The sequence below is a fragment of the Engraulis encrasicolus genome, chromosome 6 (genome assembly GCF_034702125.1).
Source record: "Engraulis encrasicolus isolate BLACKSEA-1 chromosome 6, IST_EnEncr_1.0, whole genome shotgun sequence".
NCBI classification, from domain to species: Eukaryota; Metazoa; Chordata; class Actinopteri; order Clupeiformes; family Engraulidae; genus Engraulis; species Engraulis encrasicolus.
Window position 1 is genome coordinate 24978929 of NC_085862.1, and position 18967 is coordinate 24997895.

General features: G+C 44.5%; 1 protein-coding gene across 1 annotated transcript in view; it reads right to left on the minus strand.

The window, feature by feature from the left end:
• The window catches only part of atf6 (activating transcription factor 6), a 138566-nt gene extending 124809 nt beyond the window's left edge, over nucleotides 1-13757 (minus strand). The window contains exons 1-6 of the mRNA XM_063201012.1: nucleotides 13556-13757; nucleotides 12911-12987; nucleotides 12598-12685; nucleotides 6580-6677; nucleotides 3044-3164; nucleotides 2404-2634 (exon numbers count right to left, since the gene is read on the minus strand). Coding sequence (XP_063057082.1) covers nucleotides 2404-2634; nucleotides 3044-3164; nucleotides 6580-6677; nucleotides 12598-12685; nucleotides 12911-12987; nucleotides 13556-13664 — 724 coding nt within the window. The 5' untranslated portion in view covers nucleotides 13665-13757. The remainder of the gene's footprint in view (nucleotides 1-2403; nucleotides 2635-3043; nucleotides 3165-6579; nucleotides 6678-12597; nucleotides 12686-12910; nucleotides 12988-13555) is intronic.
• Nucleotides 13758-18967: the final 5210 nt, after the last annotated feature.

Genomic DNA, 18967 nt, shown 5'->3' on the forward strand with positions numbered 1-18967 from the left:
TGTAAGCTGTTCTGGTTTAAGGTGCCATTTAAATATGACGTATGCAATGTAATATAATGATTATCAGTGCAACACAGAATCATTACATATACCAGCTGGAAAAAACATGTAGAAAATCGTGCAGTAAAAATGAAAATGAAAGCACAGGCTAAAATAATAATAATGTGGGATATGAACGGCCTTCAGCAATGCAGACAACTGTCCAAAATAATACGACATGACTTGCAAGTGATAGCCTAATATAACTGTATGCAGCAGCTGGTTTTAAACAGATCTGCAGTCTGTGCCATTTTTATTGCAAAGGAGCAAATCTTAACAGACGCTGATCAAACAATCCTGAAGTAAAATATCAGCCAAATTTGAGGTCACAAAGACCTTCATCCTACCATGTTCTGCGGAAAACGAAACACTATGATAAGCATTGCTGAAATACAACTTCTGTGATCTCCAAACAACGACTTCAATCCCCATGACACTACATGAGAGTAATTAACAAATCTGTGTTTAAAAACTCAACACAAGCTGAAATATTTAACAAAACCAATGGCAAAAGCCTATATCCAACCTACTTAATGCAGTATTAAGTGACGAATGTATGAATGTATACCGATGAACTATGAACTATGAATACAGCATTTAAAACTACTGGGCCAACTGTCATGGATCATTTGGTTTTTCATGTATTCATGGAAAAATGGGTACTCCCTAGATATGAATGTACTGTCTGTATTCTGTGTTTGAGGTTCCTGTCTTCAAGAAGCTTGAATGATGCTCCACAGCTGTTATGTGCCCAAATGCAATACTATGATGATGAGCATCATCCACCCTGAAGAAAGAGCTTAGAGCGCCCTCCAGTGGCTGTTACGATGGCGTCACGCTACACAGTGCTGAATTCTAAATCCTTATCGCTTTATTGGCCCATCAACTTCTGTTACATTCTTTTTAGCCTTTATTATTTGCGAGGACAGTCGAGTCGTGGGGAGAGAGAGATGGGGAAGGGTCCGCAAAGGACCCGGACCGGAATCGAACCCAGGTCGCCCGCGCAGCAGCCCAGTGCCCCACCGTTAGAGCCACAGCAGGGCCAGCCCATCAACTTCTAATACCCTGATAAGGTGATGATTCTGTTACTGCACTAAGCAAGTTTGGGGGAGTCAAGCATCTCCATTGTTCTCAATCAAAGTCCATTCTGCTTCCAACTTGCACTTTATATAAGTACTTGCTGTAAGGGTATTCATATGCTGCAAGGGTATTCATATGGCTGAGATCATTACTCTGTATGTGTAATGAATCAACTTTCTCAGTTGAAACAGAGTAAAAAAAGGCATGTTACAAACTTTGTGCACACAAAGCCCAAAATATCCCAAAGAAAACCAATCTCTCACGTCTCACCATTTCCCCATCCCTTTCAGATTATTTTACAACCACATTAAAAATCCTTACACAGTGTGAAGAATGATCAAATAATGCTTGAGGAGGACAACGAAGGTTCAAAGAGATCTACAGACCTACATCATTAGTCTTTTTTAATGCCAACAACCCTTTGTTGGCAGATCGCAGAGACAATGGATGTGGCATCAATTAAGTTTGTTGTAATTTTGAATGCGGCCAGACGGAAATCTTTGAACCGTTAAAAAAATATATACAGAGTCCATGCTGAAGTTAATGATCTCGAGCCTGCCACACAGATGTTGTTTTCCTGGTTCTTACAAAAAACCTTACTCCACAAACAAGCCCAGGGCCAGGAGGTGCACCAAAAACGTTTGTTCTCTCTCGTAACAAACAAATTAAATGCTTGGATTCATTTTCACTGCTGATTCACCCTTGTTCAAAAGACACAGCATAGTGTAGTTACACAGTTCCATTCCTGTCCGTTGATTGAAGCGAATGTTGGTAATGCCGTTGTCTACTCCGTGTTCCTTAACAGATCTGTTGCTTTGCTAGGTCCAAATGTGTACATTTGGTATGTAGCGTATAAATGCATCTGCTAGATGAAAAGTGTTTTCACGAGTTGTAACCATAAACAATCAGTATTTTGACAATAGTTTTAACCCTTTATTCTGGTGTTAACCCTTTGTTATGGTTTTTACCCATACCATTTGTGCATATTGTGCATCTGCTGGTTATTCTAAACTAAACTAAACCGCGGCTTTAACTGCCAATGAACAGGCGAGAAGTACCGAACTCTGCCTTCCAATTGGTTACTCGCTTACTCACCTCGCTCGAAGATAAAATACTTTCAACTCGGGGTCCGCCCACATCGCATCGTTTGTTCAGTACTCGCCTACTCCCCTGCTAATCTCGCTGGAACACATTGACATTCTATTGAGTTTGCTCGCTGAGCGATTAACTAGCAGCGACGTGAGTGTACGGCCCTTTACTCAAGAATGAAGTGCATTCTCTCACCTGCTGGTGGCGCTGGTTGGATGGCCACTCTGGTGGGCTTGACCACAGTGGGCAGGACAGGCTGCAGAGGTGCCAGGGGCTGCATGGGTGCGAGGGACTGCAGGATGATGGTGGTCTTAGGTTGCAGAGGGGTGCCCGCAGTGGGCAGGGGCAGTGCCGTGAGCACTGGCGTGGGCCTGGGCTGGATGGACACCCTGGGGCTCACCTGGATGGGCCTCTTCACTGGCTTGGCTGAGAGGTGATATATGCACAGAGGTAAACCACGTTAGCACACTAAATATGTTAAAACACACACTCACACACATACACAAATGTTTAGATGAAAAAAAGATTTTTCTGTTAAAGAGTGCGAGTGCGACTCGCATTAATGAGTGTGCCTCGCATAAATGCACACACACACACACATGTACGCACACACGTGTGCACAAAGACACAAAATTTTTAAAAAAAGATAAACAATGAGTATTATAAGAATTCTGCATCAGTAGAATGTATGGGGCGTATTGTGGCTAACTGTGGGTGAGGTCAAATACAACCCCGCTGGGCAAGTGCCCCCATGGTTGGCCACGCGTAGCAAAAGGGACACTGACGTGACCTGATGACGGTTGAGCTGTCATTATGATTGGCTATGAGCACTGACCTCGTGGCGTCTGATTGGTCCTCTTGGGTGGTGGTCTTTCCGGCGGCAGCTCGGAGAAGCCGCTGGAGTCTGAGCAGACGGAGAGTGGAGAGGCCTGAGCCTGAGGAGAGAACGCCTCATCCTGCAGAGGGCAGCAGAGAGCAGGGAACATACATGCACGCACATACACACACACACACACAAGCATATGCACACGCGCACACACGCACACACAATGAGACACACAGACAATGAGACACACACACAGGGACACAGACAATCACACACACACACGCACGCATGCACGCACGCACACATGCACGCACGCACGCATGCACACACACACACACACGCACACACAAACGTTTTAACACATATGGGCATGCCTTTCTATTTGCTTACAGAACACTAACTAACTAGCTGGCTAATTAATTATATTCATCCATCCATTTTAGTGGCATTCCACAACAAAAATGTAAGGGATGAAGAAAAGAATGATCGGTTACACTTTACCAACCTTTATATTGCAATAACATGCCAAAGCATTGCGTAAGCTCTGGTTCTGTCAGGTTTATTATCGACTTGAAAACACATAAAAACATAGACCATGGACCTATAAAGCATTAGAAAAACGTTATAAATTTGTCACACTTGCGCTAACTGCATGGACTGAGGACATGAACCTTCAAACCTTATCAAGGTCACATTGTCCTCAAAATGTCACAACCAAATAGAGACTCAGGTCACTCAGGTCAGGTCACTTTTGATATTGAGTGAACTCAATGTGCAGACTAGATCTGTGCAAATACACGTAGCTAAGCAAAGTGTATAACCATGATGGCATTAGCATTTGTTTTGCTTGTTTTTTTTGTTATGTTTTGTTGTTGTTTTGTTTTGGGGGGTTTGTTTGTTTTTGATTTGTTTGTTTGTTTGTTTGTTTGTTTGGGGGGGGGGGTCTTGGTCTGCATATTCTGTGCATGTGTTGTTCCTTAAAATATATCTCTGGTATTTATTTATTTAGAAACGGACTGGTTCTCAACCAAATGTTGATGCCTGCTGCTGTCAGAGCTAATTTGCCTTATTGGAACGTTGTCTGGATTTTCCTGGTTAACCCATTTTAGCCAAAGCCCTTTTTGGGAAAAGGTGCCCTTTGCTTATTAAAACCTAGATATCTCAGCCTCCAAAGCACACAAAACATTTCAATAAGTTGCATTTAAAAGCTAGGACACTCTAATAGAATTGGTTCATTCGGGTCTAACACACATACATTGTTAAGAGAACAGCGTATGTGTCTCCAGGCTAAAATGGGTTAATGGCCTTCCTCCATCCTAAACTTTTGTATTAGAAAATGTGCAAATCACCAAATGGTTAGTGGTGTTTACAGGTACAGGTATTCCATAAACAAAATATGGCTTCTAGGGTTCTCTGTATTATTATTTGTCATTGTGTAAATCAAACAAAACAAATGGGATGCATGAGATGCCAAATAAAACATGAAGAAAGACGTGTTTCGCCACAGAGACAGTAACAAACGTCAAGGTTTTGCTGGGAACCACTGTATCGCACTGCAGAAATACCAGACTTACCCTTTAACCCAATGATGTCTAAGGCACCTGCAAAAAAAGGGTGCTGAATGCCTGAGCCCTTTTTAAGAAAAGCTGCCCTCAGCCAATAAAAACCTAAATATCTCAGCTTCTGAAGCACATAAAAATATGCACTGAATGCATTTAAATGCTATGACCCTCATCTTTCAATAGAACATGTTCATTCATCTCAAACAAACAGAGATTTTTAATAAAGTTGTCTCAAATCTCATGAGCCTGAATGCTGCGTAATGCAGCTCCAGGCGCCAGGGACAATGCTGCGCAATGCAACATCAAGTATCAATGGGTTAAAAAAGACAATATCTGTTGCAGTACGAAAACTTAATTTTTTTTTGTTTATGCCCATTCCTGGTGGAACCCTCCACTAAGTTACTCTGGTACAATTGCGATCATGGTCATATTCAAAGCTCCTTGTCAATGTCAAAGAGTGTCTACAGCACAGCAGGTTGTGTGTGTGTGTGTGTGTGTGTGTGTGTGTGTGTGTGTGTGTGTGTGTGTGTGTGTGTGTGTGTGTGTGTGTGTGTGTGTGTGTGTGTGTGTGTGTGTGTGTGTGTGTGTGTGTGTGTGTGTATACGTCAAGGTGAAGTGAGGCTTCCCAATAAATTATGCTAATACAGCTACAGCTGTGAAACACACACACACATACACAAACACAAACACACAAACACGCACGCGCAGAAGCACACACACACACACACACACACATGCACACACACACACACGCGCGCACACACACACACACACACACACACACACACACACACACACACACACACACACACACGCACACACACACGCGCACACACACGCGCACACACACACACACACGTCACCAGACTGACAACTTGTTGAGGGGATATTAACATGTTCATCTGGTGATGAGGTGATGGCTTAATTAGTGGCATCACCTTGGTGGAGGAAAGGAGAGGAGAGGAGAGGAGAGGAGAGGAGAGGAGAGGAGAGGAGAGGAGAGGAGAGGAGAGGAGAGGAGAGGAGAGGAGAGGAGAGGAGAGGAGAGGAGAGGAGGAGCAGTGTGGAGAGGAGAGAGAGGAGAGGAGAGGAGAGGAGAGGAGAGGAGAGGAGAGGAGAGGAGAGGAGAGGAGAGGAGAGGAGAGGAGAGGAGAGGAGAGGAGAGGTGCAGAAAGGAGGTAGGAAGGTGGGGAGGGGGAGGGGGAGGAGGTGGAGAAGAGGAGGAGGAGAGGGGGGCTGGAAGGAGATGGAGAGGAGGTGGAAAGGGAGAGTGGGTGGTGTATGGAGTAGGAGGAGTGAGGAGGACTAGGGGGAGGAGGTGTGGAGAAGAGGTGTAGGGAAGTGATGTGGAGGTGGAGAGGAGGAGGAGAGCATGTGGAGAGGGGGAGGAGGTGTGGAGGAAGAGATGTAAAGAAGTGATGTGTAGGAGTAGAGGAGGAAGAGAGAAGGAGGAGAGGAGGTGGAGTACAGGGTGCTAACGTCACCTTCACTCACACCCCTCTGGAGCAGCTGGCATAGGCAGCCCTGTGAGTGTGTCATCTCTTTCACACACACACACACACACACACACACACACACACACACACACACACACACACACACACACACACACACACACACACACACACACACACACACACACACACACACACACACACACACACACACACACACACAGACTCTGGCTTTATCTGTGCATGTGAGTCTCTGTCACTCACTCAAATGCAAAGACACACACTCACTCACTCACGCCCCATTCCATGCAGTATTTGCATAGGGTTATGTAAATCTAGAGGCAACAGAGTACCAAACCTTTTTGTCGTTGACAGTTGATGGCAAACACATGAGAATGCACAGACGCACACAGAGAGCGCACACACAAACACACACGCACGCACACAGACACACACGCGCGCATGCACACATACGCACACAAACGTGTGCGCACACACAAACGTGTGCACACACATGCACATAGCTTACCGGTAGGGAGTAAGGGGAGTGGGCCTCGACAGAGGAGGGGGAGTGCGCAGAGCTGAGGGTGTGTGCTGGAGAGAGAGCCACGCCAGTCATGTCACCATCTGTGAAGTCACACACACACACACACACACACACACACACACACACACACACACACGCGTTAACATTTTTTAATCATATCTGTGCATAAACAATTAGAGGTGCTCCGATCACCATTTTTTGGCCCGATCACCGATACCGATGACCAAAAATCTTTATCTGCCGATCACCGATCATTGCCGATCACAGAAATTATTTCCTATTTTTTTAATAGCCTATTAATTATCCTTATTGAATACCATTTCTGCCCATAAACCAATCAATCTTAATTTGCACATGTTGCTTTCACAATGTAGGCCTATTATTAGGCTATTATTATTATTATTATTATTATTATTATTATTATTATTATTATTAGGCTATTATTATTATTATTATTATTATTATTATTATTATTATTATTATCTTTCAGCTCTTTCAGACTAGTGTTGGTAATATAGCCTACAAGTAAGTCTACAGTATTAATCAATTTATAAGTTATTGCATATAATTACTAAACTATTTAAGATTGAATTGAAACTGAAACATTACATCAATTTATAAGTCATTGCATATAATTACTAAACTATTTAAGATTGAATTGAAGCTCAGACACCTGGATCTCAGTCTCTCGTCTTCTGCATACGAGAAAAAACCCTGTCGCTTTAAATGAGCAGCCTCGTGAGGAGAGCCCCTCCCCTCTCTGTCACTCACTGTCCACAGCTGCAGTGCTCCGCGACCGTTCTGAGTCTGAGCTCTCTCCCTCTCCCCTCACCTGTCGCCGTTTGGCGTTTCGGAGACTATCAAACTAATCGACTGACTGTCAATTACGTATGGAATAGCGGACGACGAGGTGTCCCGATATCAAGGGAAATAATGGACGAGGCGGAGCGTTCTAAACAGCCCGACGGCGCAGCCGAAGGGCTGTTCGCTTCGCCAAGTCCATTTTCCCTTGATATCGGGACACCTCGAAGGCCGCTATTCCGCTTATCACCCGGTCACCAGCATTTAAGTATTAATTTATTAATATGTTGATCTAAGGCTTCGTGAGAAAGTAGATTCACCACTGCGCTTGGTACGTTGCCATGAGCACCACTTCCTAATCTAGTGAGACGCGCCTCTATCGGAGGCTTGCAAGGACGCGCGCAGAATGTTGGTGACTTGACAACCAAATGCGATAGAATTGACGACTGGGTTTTTGACTTGACAACCAGATGCGATAGAATTAGTAACGGGGTCTTGACTAGACAACCAGATGCGATAGAACTAACGACGCGGTCTTGACTAGACAACCAGATGCGATAGAACTAGTAACGGCACTTCGCCAGAAAGTTAGAGAAGAAGCAACTTGGACGCCCGCACGCCCGCATGACATCATAGGTGTCCTGCTACCGGGGAATAAAGGACACCTGCTCAGCCAATCAGAAGACGTTGCGTCTGCTCACTGGGTGATAAAACGTTGAAAACAATAACGTTGCCATGCTTGTGCGGACAACGTGAACTTGTCGCGTGCTGGCCGAGGCAACTACACAGGTTATAACGCAAAATGGCTAACTGGCGAGAAGTAGTCTATCGCAAATTACATTGTGACTGAAAAACTTGAGATTCTACATAGGCCTACACAAAACAAGAAAAAAACTTCCCTTGAAAGAACAGGCAACACGCACAACACAGCGTGTCTGCGAGGAAAGCTCTTTCTCTGTAACACTAGGTATGTATACATGGGCACTTCTGATCCGATTAGAATAGGGATATTTTTCTACTCCGATCAGGAATTCCCTTGTATACGGCCCGATCGGACTAGATTTCTTTGATCGGATCAGAGTTCTAATCGGACTAGAAGAGGTGGTGTAGTCCGATCAGATGGTCCATGTATACACTCTATTCCACTTGGTTGTTTGTGACGCAATCGTGTCACATATTTTAACAAATGAAGCTCTGGTTATCCTAACATTTTAACGCCATATTGGTCGCTGAATTCCTGCAGAACAACTCTCTCCCACCAACCCTGGCTTCGTACTCTCATCCACAGACTTCTTTCTTGTTTGTGAGGTGTTTTAAGTGAACTGGTGACAACAGCGCGTCGGAGTGCCGCTGTTACGCACCTGCCCATAAGCGCAAGATTAAGTACAGCAGTGTCGCTTCCCGCTGCACTTTCAGAAAGACTAAAATTATAAATAAAGCAAGCGATACGTTCATGTTTATCGCAGTTTCAACCATATAGCCCGGCCTGTTGCTAACCACTGTCCCTGGTAACCGCGCGTGGCAGGTATTCGAACGTTCGAGGTCAATGTAATGTATACACTTCATTCCGATCAGACTAATCGGATCAGATCTATTCCGATCGGCGAAAAAAGCGCCATATATACACAGCTAATGTCATAGATCGTAGAATTCCCTGCACAGACTCATTGAGTTTCACACCGTCCACCCTCCCTCTGTTCGGTGTTGCAGCGACTACAAACGAATGACCTGACTGTCCATTAGGCTACAACTTTAAAAACAATACCGTTGATGATTGTTTTGGAAACGTTTAGTTGTTGCGTGCTGACAGGCTGTAACTCAAAATAGCGAACATGGCGAGACTGACACGTCATTCTCAAATTACAAGTCATGTAAACGGCGCATGGATCGGAAAATCAGATCATTGTTGATGCAGATTATATGATTATAAATGGTGAAAATGAAGGAAGGAATTCCAAAAAGTTAAAGACAGGTAAAGATGCCTTATTTTGGTGCAGCAGCTGTGCAGAGCCAGCACCTAGGCTACATGCAGGCAGCGCCAGGTGTAAAGGCAAAATGGTTGCGTGAGGAATTTAATATCTCTGGATCGGTTTTTTGATCGGCATGTTTTTCCGATCAGGCTATTTTTGGCCATTATCGGCCGGTCATGATCGGCTGCCGAGCAATCGGAGCACCTCTATAAACAATACCTGCACACACACACACACACACACACACACACACACACACACACACACACACACACACGAGTATCCTCTCACCAAGGGCTTCAGAATAAACGCCCTAAGACACACACACACACACACACACACACACACACACACACACACACACACACACACACACACACACACACACACACACACACACACACACACACACCTTAATAATAAGCATCACTCTGGGAGGCAGCACAGCTGCACAAGAGCACATGAACAAGCACACACACACACACACGCACACACACACACGCACCATTATCAAGGCTCAACAAAAACCAGCTCTATGGGAGACAGCTAATCTGTGCATGAATGTATGCATGCACGCACAAACGCAGACACGCACGCGCGCGCACACACACTATCATCAGGGCTGAGCAATAAACAGCCCTATGGGAGCAGCACATCTGCTCACTCAAGCATCCTTTCACACCTGCTGCCCCATCAACCCCACTGGGAGTGGCCACACCGCAACAAACACACACTCACAGCATTACAGAAGACACACACATATGCATGCACATACATACGCAGACACACGCACACACACCTGGGCAAATGGATGTTTCCGACTTCATTTTTGTTGTTCCTGTTTACACTACTAGTACCCAATGGCAGTGAGACAGATCTGCTGTTTAGTCTTAGCTCAACATAACCCGGGGTTATAACCAAACCAAGGTTCGTGACAAAAAACCTAGGCATCAACTTTTTCATTTCCTATCCTAACCTTGTTCCCTCTTTTAGTTTGCTAGCTTAAGTTCACATTAGCGAGTCATATACTAGGTCATTGGCTTGGTAGGATGACCAGTAATCAAACACTTAGCTCTAGCTTCTCTGTGCAACAGAGTTGCAAAACTAGCATATTTTGCATATAAATTAAATGTGTCAAGCAGCTTAATTTATTATTTATTTATTTATTTATTAGTTATTTGCAAGTTGATGTAAATACCAAGAACAGAATGAAGGTCCGGAATTAAGAGATGGATCTCATGCAATGTCACAAGTCAACCTCCGCTGCTGAACTGGTTCAAAGATCAACTACTGAAGTATGCCACTACCAGGAAGTCTACAGTTGTTACAGTAACCATGAAATAGGACACTGATAGGAATCTAGCGCAACATGAAAGTGGAACGACTGGAACACGTCAGGAAAAGGAAAGACACCTGACAAAGACATGACAACTGATCTTCAAGACTGAGCATGACAAATGAGGCTAAGAGAAACTTGTTCAGACAAAAGTACTGCCTAGTGCAGCAGTAGAATGAAGATGAGGCTATATCCAGCCTAACAAACATAACTGGGTGGTTGACGGTTAAGGGCGCAACACAAAAAAAGATTTTCCAATTCCTGAAAAAAAATGATGGAAAAAATAGGGTGGGGAATAAAGCACTTAGTGGTCCGTGGAATTTCGCCTTATTTTTGCCATTTTTGGGAAAATGTGTCCTGCACATTGCATAGGCATGTCACACCACAGGAAAATGAAGTCGCACCACAGGAAATTCACTGCATTATGGACATTTTAATCCTTTTGTATACATGACTGATATCTGAGCTCATGCTAACTTGATAATGATATTGTGTTTAATCTTAATATGTGTTTTCATTTATAACTTCCTATTCAATTTTTAATTTTTCAATTTATGATAATTCATATTCTGAGGGTTGTTGTATTCCATGCATGTTTGTGTAATTTGTAGAGCCAGAAAAGAGCTTTCAAATAACACCACAGACATCTTTTTGTGACACTGACTGATCAAGGCTGAATGCATTGTGTCCTACCCTCATATGTAGACCTTTGCTAGTCTGTTTCTCCCTTAATATTGGTGTCAGATTTACACAAATACAGTTCTGGAGTGCCACCTTGCTACTAAACAGGCACAGCAAGTATGATTGAAATCTGTGTCGGTCGGGTCTCAAAGTGTCTCATTTCACATGAAATGACCCATTTTCTAAACACTCAGCACAAGACAGAAATCTTCAAGCCCTCCACTCACACACTCTTCAAGGCTCCCATGCCATAAACCAACCTGGGTCATTCCATGTAAAATCAGACATTTTGGGGCTCAACCGACTTTCATGAAACTTGGTGTACCTTTTCTTTTTTTTATTGACAATGCAGGACCCCAGAACTAGGCCCATTTGAAAGCGAAAGTGAAAGTCTACCTGGGAAACTCCAACTCCCATCATCATTGTGACACAGCACTCCACAGCACACAAGTTCTCACTTTACACAACGTAACTGCATTTATGCCTCACCCATGCAAGGGCCAGCCCCCAATGGCGCCCCAAGGGAGCAGTGCGGAAGAATGGTACCATGCTCAGGGTACCTCAGTCCTGAAGGAGGATTGGGGAGGCAGTTGGTTAATTACTCCCCCCACCAACCTGGCGGGTCAGGACTCAGCAGTCGCCATCGGAAAACAAGCACACTCATCATCTCACCACGAGACCAGTGGCGCGCGCGCGCGCACACACACACACACACACACACACACACACACACACACACACACACACACACACACACACACAGGGTGCGATTTGTAGGGGGGATGGGGGGGATTGTCCCCACTTCTGGTTTTGATATCGCCACTTTTTACACATAATGTAATCTGAAACATATCCCCCCCTTCTGGTTTCCGACAAATCGCACCCTGCACACACACACACACCACCCTACCGTTTGTTGAAACAATAGCCATCGCCAAACAAACACACCATCTTCATCATCTCACCAACAGACCAGTGGCGGGCATGGGAGCGCACACACACGCTCCACCTCTTGTTATAACAGTCGCCAAACAAACACACAATCACCACGTGTGCATGCATCACGTGTGCACACCCTCCACCTCTTGTTACACACACACACACACACACACACACACACACACACACACACACACACACACACACACACACACACGAGGCCCAAATCAGGGCTGAATGGGGACATGAGGTCAGCTCGGCTCCTCTGCTCACCTGTGCAGGTGCTGCTGCCGTCTCCGCTGGTGTCGGGGCTCCAGGGGGACAGATCCATGTCGAAGTCCAGATCGGCCACCTCACCGCCCTGGGCAGAGACGCAAGGACAGGGTGTTACTTACACACAAAGCGTAACTACATTACTAGTCTACTATTATATACATTAGCTTATAACTGTTATTGGTACTATTTGTCATTGATGTGTTTAGCATGAAGGGGATTCACAGGGAATTCACAGAACCACAACTGTGTGCGCGTGTGTGCGTGTGCGTGTGTGTGTGTGTACGACAACAAGAATTGAAGTGAAACGTACGCAGTCAACCCCCTCGAGAGCCTGAAGAAGGGCATCTGCATCCCCAAGGTCCTCGAGCTCATCAAACAGGCTGATGTCTGTGCAAATAAATACAACAAAATATAATGCAAAACACTTCAGTGACAATCAGTGGCAAATACTTCAGTGATTTAGGGGTTTGAAATGCGTTATAACATTATGATATGCCTTTTTTGACGAAAGAAAACTCAATTAGCCATGACTAGAAGTACATGACAACAATGTTTCCGAGAGCTGTACACTGTTATGTAAAGGGGGAGGAGCTTTCTGGTCACTAGCCTAGTTTACAGTTCTAACTGAATATCTGACATGCTCAAATATCTGACAGGTAAACACAGTCACGTTATGTTTAAGCTTACATCGTGTGTATGATGCATTCATTAATGCATAATAACGCACCGAAGCCCACCAACTTAGCAAGTAACATGTTGTATTACTGCAACCAAACCACTGGCGTTACAATTTGCTACGCTATGTGTACTAAATTTAGTAGAAGTCGGGCTTGATGTCCACACACAGCGTTTCAAGAAAGGAAAATTGTAGATGGTTCGAGTATCAGTGAACTTATCTGCAATTTGACATAGGACAAACACTTGGTAAAAGTAACGGAAGAGATTGTTAGCTTACCCCATTCACCATCCTGGTCAATGCAAATATTCCCCGTATCAGCAACGTCGTTCATTATTGTGGGATGATCTAGGTGATCTTCGAAGTTTAACGTTAAATCTGACGTCATTCTTCCAACAATACATCGGTAAAGAGTAGGTAAATAAAAGATTTCCTCTAGAGCTCAGGGTAAAGCATCTGTGACATCTGTTTCCAAAACAGTCTCATGCAACTTCCCGTAATTTCTGAAGTTACGTACACGTCTGTTCTACAGCCGACTACGGGTGCCGCCGAGGGATAAACATAACCGTTGAGGCTGCAAGTCAGTGCGTCAGCATTTAGCGCCTGACTGCAGCCACAAGCTAAATAATTGACTTTTTCCACCCATGTCAATAATACTTGTTATAACAACATAACTAGGGGAAGGGGTTAAAAAAAGAAATTGGAGAATGCATTGTCTCCTGTGGTTGTAGTTTTGGTAGGCCTATTTGTTTTCCACAAATATTTTTGTGTGTTTTTGAGCCAATGTCATCTGGCCTCCTCTAATGCATAAAATGCATCAGCACCTTTTCTGTTTCAGTTGCTGCTGTCTGTCCACTTTTTACTTTTAACAATTTCCAGTCTGAAGCGAAGATAGAAAAACAACAATTGGCTGCTCTATAGGCTACTCTGTACCACTCACTCAGCCATGGCACATGTAATGACCCACTCTAATTTCATCATCAACCACAGCTGATGCCAACCTCCCTCTGTCTCTCTATCTATAGCATCTATCTGTCTATCTGTCTCTCTCTCTCTCCCTCTCCTTCCTTCTGGATTACTGTTACTCTACTAGTGTAGCCTACTCTATTTTGTTTGATTTAATGCACCCTGGGTTCCAACTGGGTAAGGGATTGGTAGTCTGGAAGATGGTTAAAAAAATGCACAAGATGTCATCGATAGCATGGGTGTCTCTTAAACTCCTGTTCAGACACAAAGCACATATTCTAAAAACAATACAGATCTGTTTGACGACACAGTACAGATAGGCTACTTTATCGATATAGAGAAATCAACTGATATAGACTTTGACAGATATATTCTTCATCAAACCCAAATATTGCTCATTATACTACAACCATTGAGAGTAATGACTACAACACATATCTCCATGCCTGGATGGGTAATCTGGCATACAGGGCATTTTTTGGTGTAGCCTAATGACAGTCCTCAGAGGCCAATATTGCGGGGCTTTTCATATTTTCTTAGACAGGCCCACAATTTTGAAGGGGCCAAGCAACATTCCCCAGCCAGCCCTTTTTCTGGTCCCAGTCCAACCCTGCATATCTATCTGCAACCTGTGTGTGTGTGTGTGTGTGTGTGTGTGTGTGTGTGTGTGTGTGTGTGTGTGTGTGTGTGTGTGTGTGTGTGTGTGTGTGTGTGTGTGTGTGTGTGTGTGTGTGTGTGTGTGTGTGTGTGTGTGTGTGTGTGTTTGTTATGTGTAATGATGTGTGTAATGTGTGTGTATTCTGTATTTATGTATGCTACTGGACACCTAATGTCCCCTTGGGATTAATAAATGATACATTTTCTACTCTGTCGGAGCACAGTATGGGGACAAGGGAAAGTTGCAACAGGGGATGGTTGCAACATTTAGTTTTTTTTTCTTTTTATCAGTTACAAGAGTGATTATACTCATACTCTACATGTTTAGCTGGATGCTACATCTTTTTACAGTAGTGTGCAGTGCAGTCAGAGTATAATCACTCTTGTATCTTAGAAAAGAAACAGATGTTGCAACCATGTCCTATTGCAACTGTTCCGGTCTCCTCAGTTGACCGTGTCACAGCAGCAGCAAACTCATAAACTATGAGTCTCACAAACTAAAAAAGTAGGTTGTAAATCAGTCAGACGGTGAAAAGCTATACCCTGCACATCAGCACATCTTTGCACAACAGAAGAAGAAGTCTTTCTCCCATGGATGGCCTTGTGTACCCTGAGAGGTCTGGCTAAGTTTAGACTGAGCATGCAAACAGGGCTTGCTCAGCACACAGAATATCATACTTGTCAAACAAACTTACTTGGATGATGGAATACATAAATACCCTCATACTGTAATATACAGTGTATCACAGAAGTGAGGTCATACCTTACATTTCTGTAAATTTGTTAGTATATCTCTTCATGGGTCAACAGTAAAATAAATAATATACTTTACATGATAAAAAGTAGGCGGTACCACTTACATTTATTGTTCACTCAAAATCATTCAAAATACAGCCATTAAAGTCTCCTCCTCTGCCTTCTGTATTTGAAGAGCCCTTATCCAAAATGCCACAGCCTATGTCAATCAATTTATAAAAATGTTAAAAAATTATAGGCCTAATAAAGATTTTTAGAGAAAAAAGTAGTAGTAGTAGTAGTTGCAGGCAGTGCCGCTGACAGGTTTTTCAGGGCCTGGGACAAAGTTTTCTGAAAGGGCCCCCCATCCAATACACATAATGTAATGGGGACCCATTTCTGGGCCCTCTCTCTGTCTTGGTCCAGGAAAACTGACCTATTTGCCACTCCCCCACCCATCAGCTTCCCTGGTAGTAGTAGTGGTAGTAGTAGTAGTACCTGTAGTAGTAGCTTATTGTAAATTTGCTTATTGTAAATTTGTCTCTACACTTCAGTTTATAATACTTTAAAGTTTCCTGGTTGCTTCTTCTTTAAAGCAGCGCTATACTCCCACATATTTCCCACAGGCCTACTCTTAGTGTGCACCCTCAGGGTAGGATTGCCCCATTCTAAAAACAAAAAGAGCAAGTTATGCTGTCCTTCAGTCTGGGTGATGTCACATCAGAAATTGCATTGGCAGCATCTGCCTTACAGGAAAGGATGGCTGACTAAAACTGTGGTTAAAGTTCATTGTGCATTGTGAAATAGGCTTACTGTTTACACTAAAAGCCAGCCCAGCTGTGAGGCCACTTGAATGTGGGCTGGTTGTAGTACCTCAAGAGACCAGCAGGTGGGAGCAGAGCCCTATTCTGTTGTATCGAGTATTCACCCCAGGACATGACAAGATCAAATGGTGTGCCGGATGGATACTGTTCCCTTTTGGTTTGTTAACAGAGTGTGTTACAAAGAAGAGGAAAGAAAGAAAGCTGGCGTATAAAATGTTCTCGTTCTCGCAAGACGGCGTTTCAAAAGCAAATGTAATCCCTATTTGCTATTTGGTGTCTGGTGTGGCTCCCTTTCTCTTTTCCTCTTTTCTGTCTCCCCCTCTTTCTTTCTCTGTGATAAAATCTGAAAGCCGACACGTTGACATTTAGGTGTGACTAGAGCTGGTTGGCGGTGGAACTTTAGGTCTGGTATTTAAAGCGCCAACGGATGAACTAGGCATGTCTCATGACACCACGCATCGCTGTCTTGATGAAGACGATAACAGGCTGACTGAGGTGTGACTACTGGTGCATTCTTTTCTTGTACTGTACACACCACAATGAAACAAAAGTATGTCCGGGGGAAGATTCCAATTCATCAAATGGAGTTGAATTGTAAAGAAGCTGCACTTTTGTTGTGTGGTTCGTTTGAAGACGTCTTGTATTTCTTCCAAAATGCTTGTTCAGTTCTGGCCAGATGACAGCGACCAGAATATAATAATATGGGCGCACCCCAACCACCAAACTCTTTTTCTTTTTTTTTAATCTATCTAACTTCTTTTTTTTTAAATGTGTTTTGGGGGTTTTTTTGGGCTTTTATTATGACAGGATAGTGTGAGAGGAGACAAGAATGAGCTGGAGAGAGATATGGGGTAGGGCTGGGACTCGAACCGGGGTCCCCATGGGCATGCAAGCCCAAAAGTGGGGGGCTTAGCACGCTGTGCCACAGCGCCCCCATCTATCTAACTTCTATGGAAGCACCAAGTGAAATGAACACGTCTTTGGAGGAGTGCAAGAGGAATGGCTGAGTCAGGATGGCATTAAGATTCGTCACAGGGTGTCTAAGATTGCAGAACATAATCAGTGACATTAAATGTCGAGACATACATCAAAAACCAGGCACCTCTCCACACACACACACACACACACGCACGCACGCACGCACGCACGCACGCACGCACGCACGCACGCACGCACGCACGCACGCACGCACGCACACACGCACGCACAAACACACACACACACACACACACACACACACACACATACCTACCCACACACACGCAAACTTACACCCAACCACCCCCCCACACAAACGCACCCACATACACTCACACACCTACCCACACACATGCACACTTACACCCACCCACACACACACACACACACACACACACACACACACACACACACACACACACACACACACACACACACACACGCTCGCACCCTCAGATTTGCTGCCAGGATGACAGAGGTCAAAGGAGTTGCGACTCCTGCCATGCCATCGGCACCCCGCCTGTGAAACTGTACCCCGAGTCTCTTTCGAGGCTCCCAGCTGGTTTTGTGGTTGCGCGACAGCAAAAAGGTCACCGGAGTAGGGTGCACCCCGATGCCCCATTTACTCTATTACCCGCCCAATGAGAAGTTTGATTGACCTTTGAGTTCAGCACTTCACAAATGACATGTGCTGTGTTTTGGGATGTGCGTAGGCGCCGCGTCGACATGTTTTTAATTTGGAAGAATCTGATTATGTGCTGGATTGTGTGACAGCAAAACGCCTCTGTCCACCCAATTAGATGACTGGTCTTAGAATTTTATTAACTTTCAATTTCAGTACTAGAAATAACCTACCGTATGCACTATTTTGGGCAATAGGTTCTACATGATATTTTAATAAGAAGCAGTACCCAGAATTCCTTCCTGGGTTGTGTGACAGCCCGGGCCGGATTACTGCACAGGCTAGATGGGGCTAAAGCCTAGGGGCCCCAACCTGCCAGAGGGCCCCCGATTGGCCAAAAGTAACAAAAAAAATTGCAGTCGTGACTAGATGCGATATTGGAAATTCATCTGTCAGTGGCGCTGTGGCGCAGCGCGCTAAGCCCTCCACATTTGGGCCTGCATGCCCACGGGGACCCCGTTCGAATCCGGCCGGGGTCATTTCCCGATCTTCCCCCGGCTCTGTCCCATTCGCCTCCCGTCTCCATCTCACACTGTCCTGTCAAATAAAGGCATAAAAGCCCATTAAAACATGTGAAAAAAAGAAAATTCATCTGTCATATCGAGTACAATTTTAAACTTTGTAAATACGCCTCTCCACAGTTTGCAAACATGCTTGTACCGTAATTATGATTCTGTCTATATAAATATGACCCAAGATTTGCCATCTGAGGGGGGGGCTTCAGCAACCTGTTGCCTGGGGTCCCCGGGTCATCTTAATCCGGCCCTGGTCACAGCTAAAGGGCATTAGAGATGGGTGCAACCTAGCCCTCCCCTCCCTACCCTCTGACACGCCCGTCTCTGGCTGTCC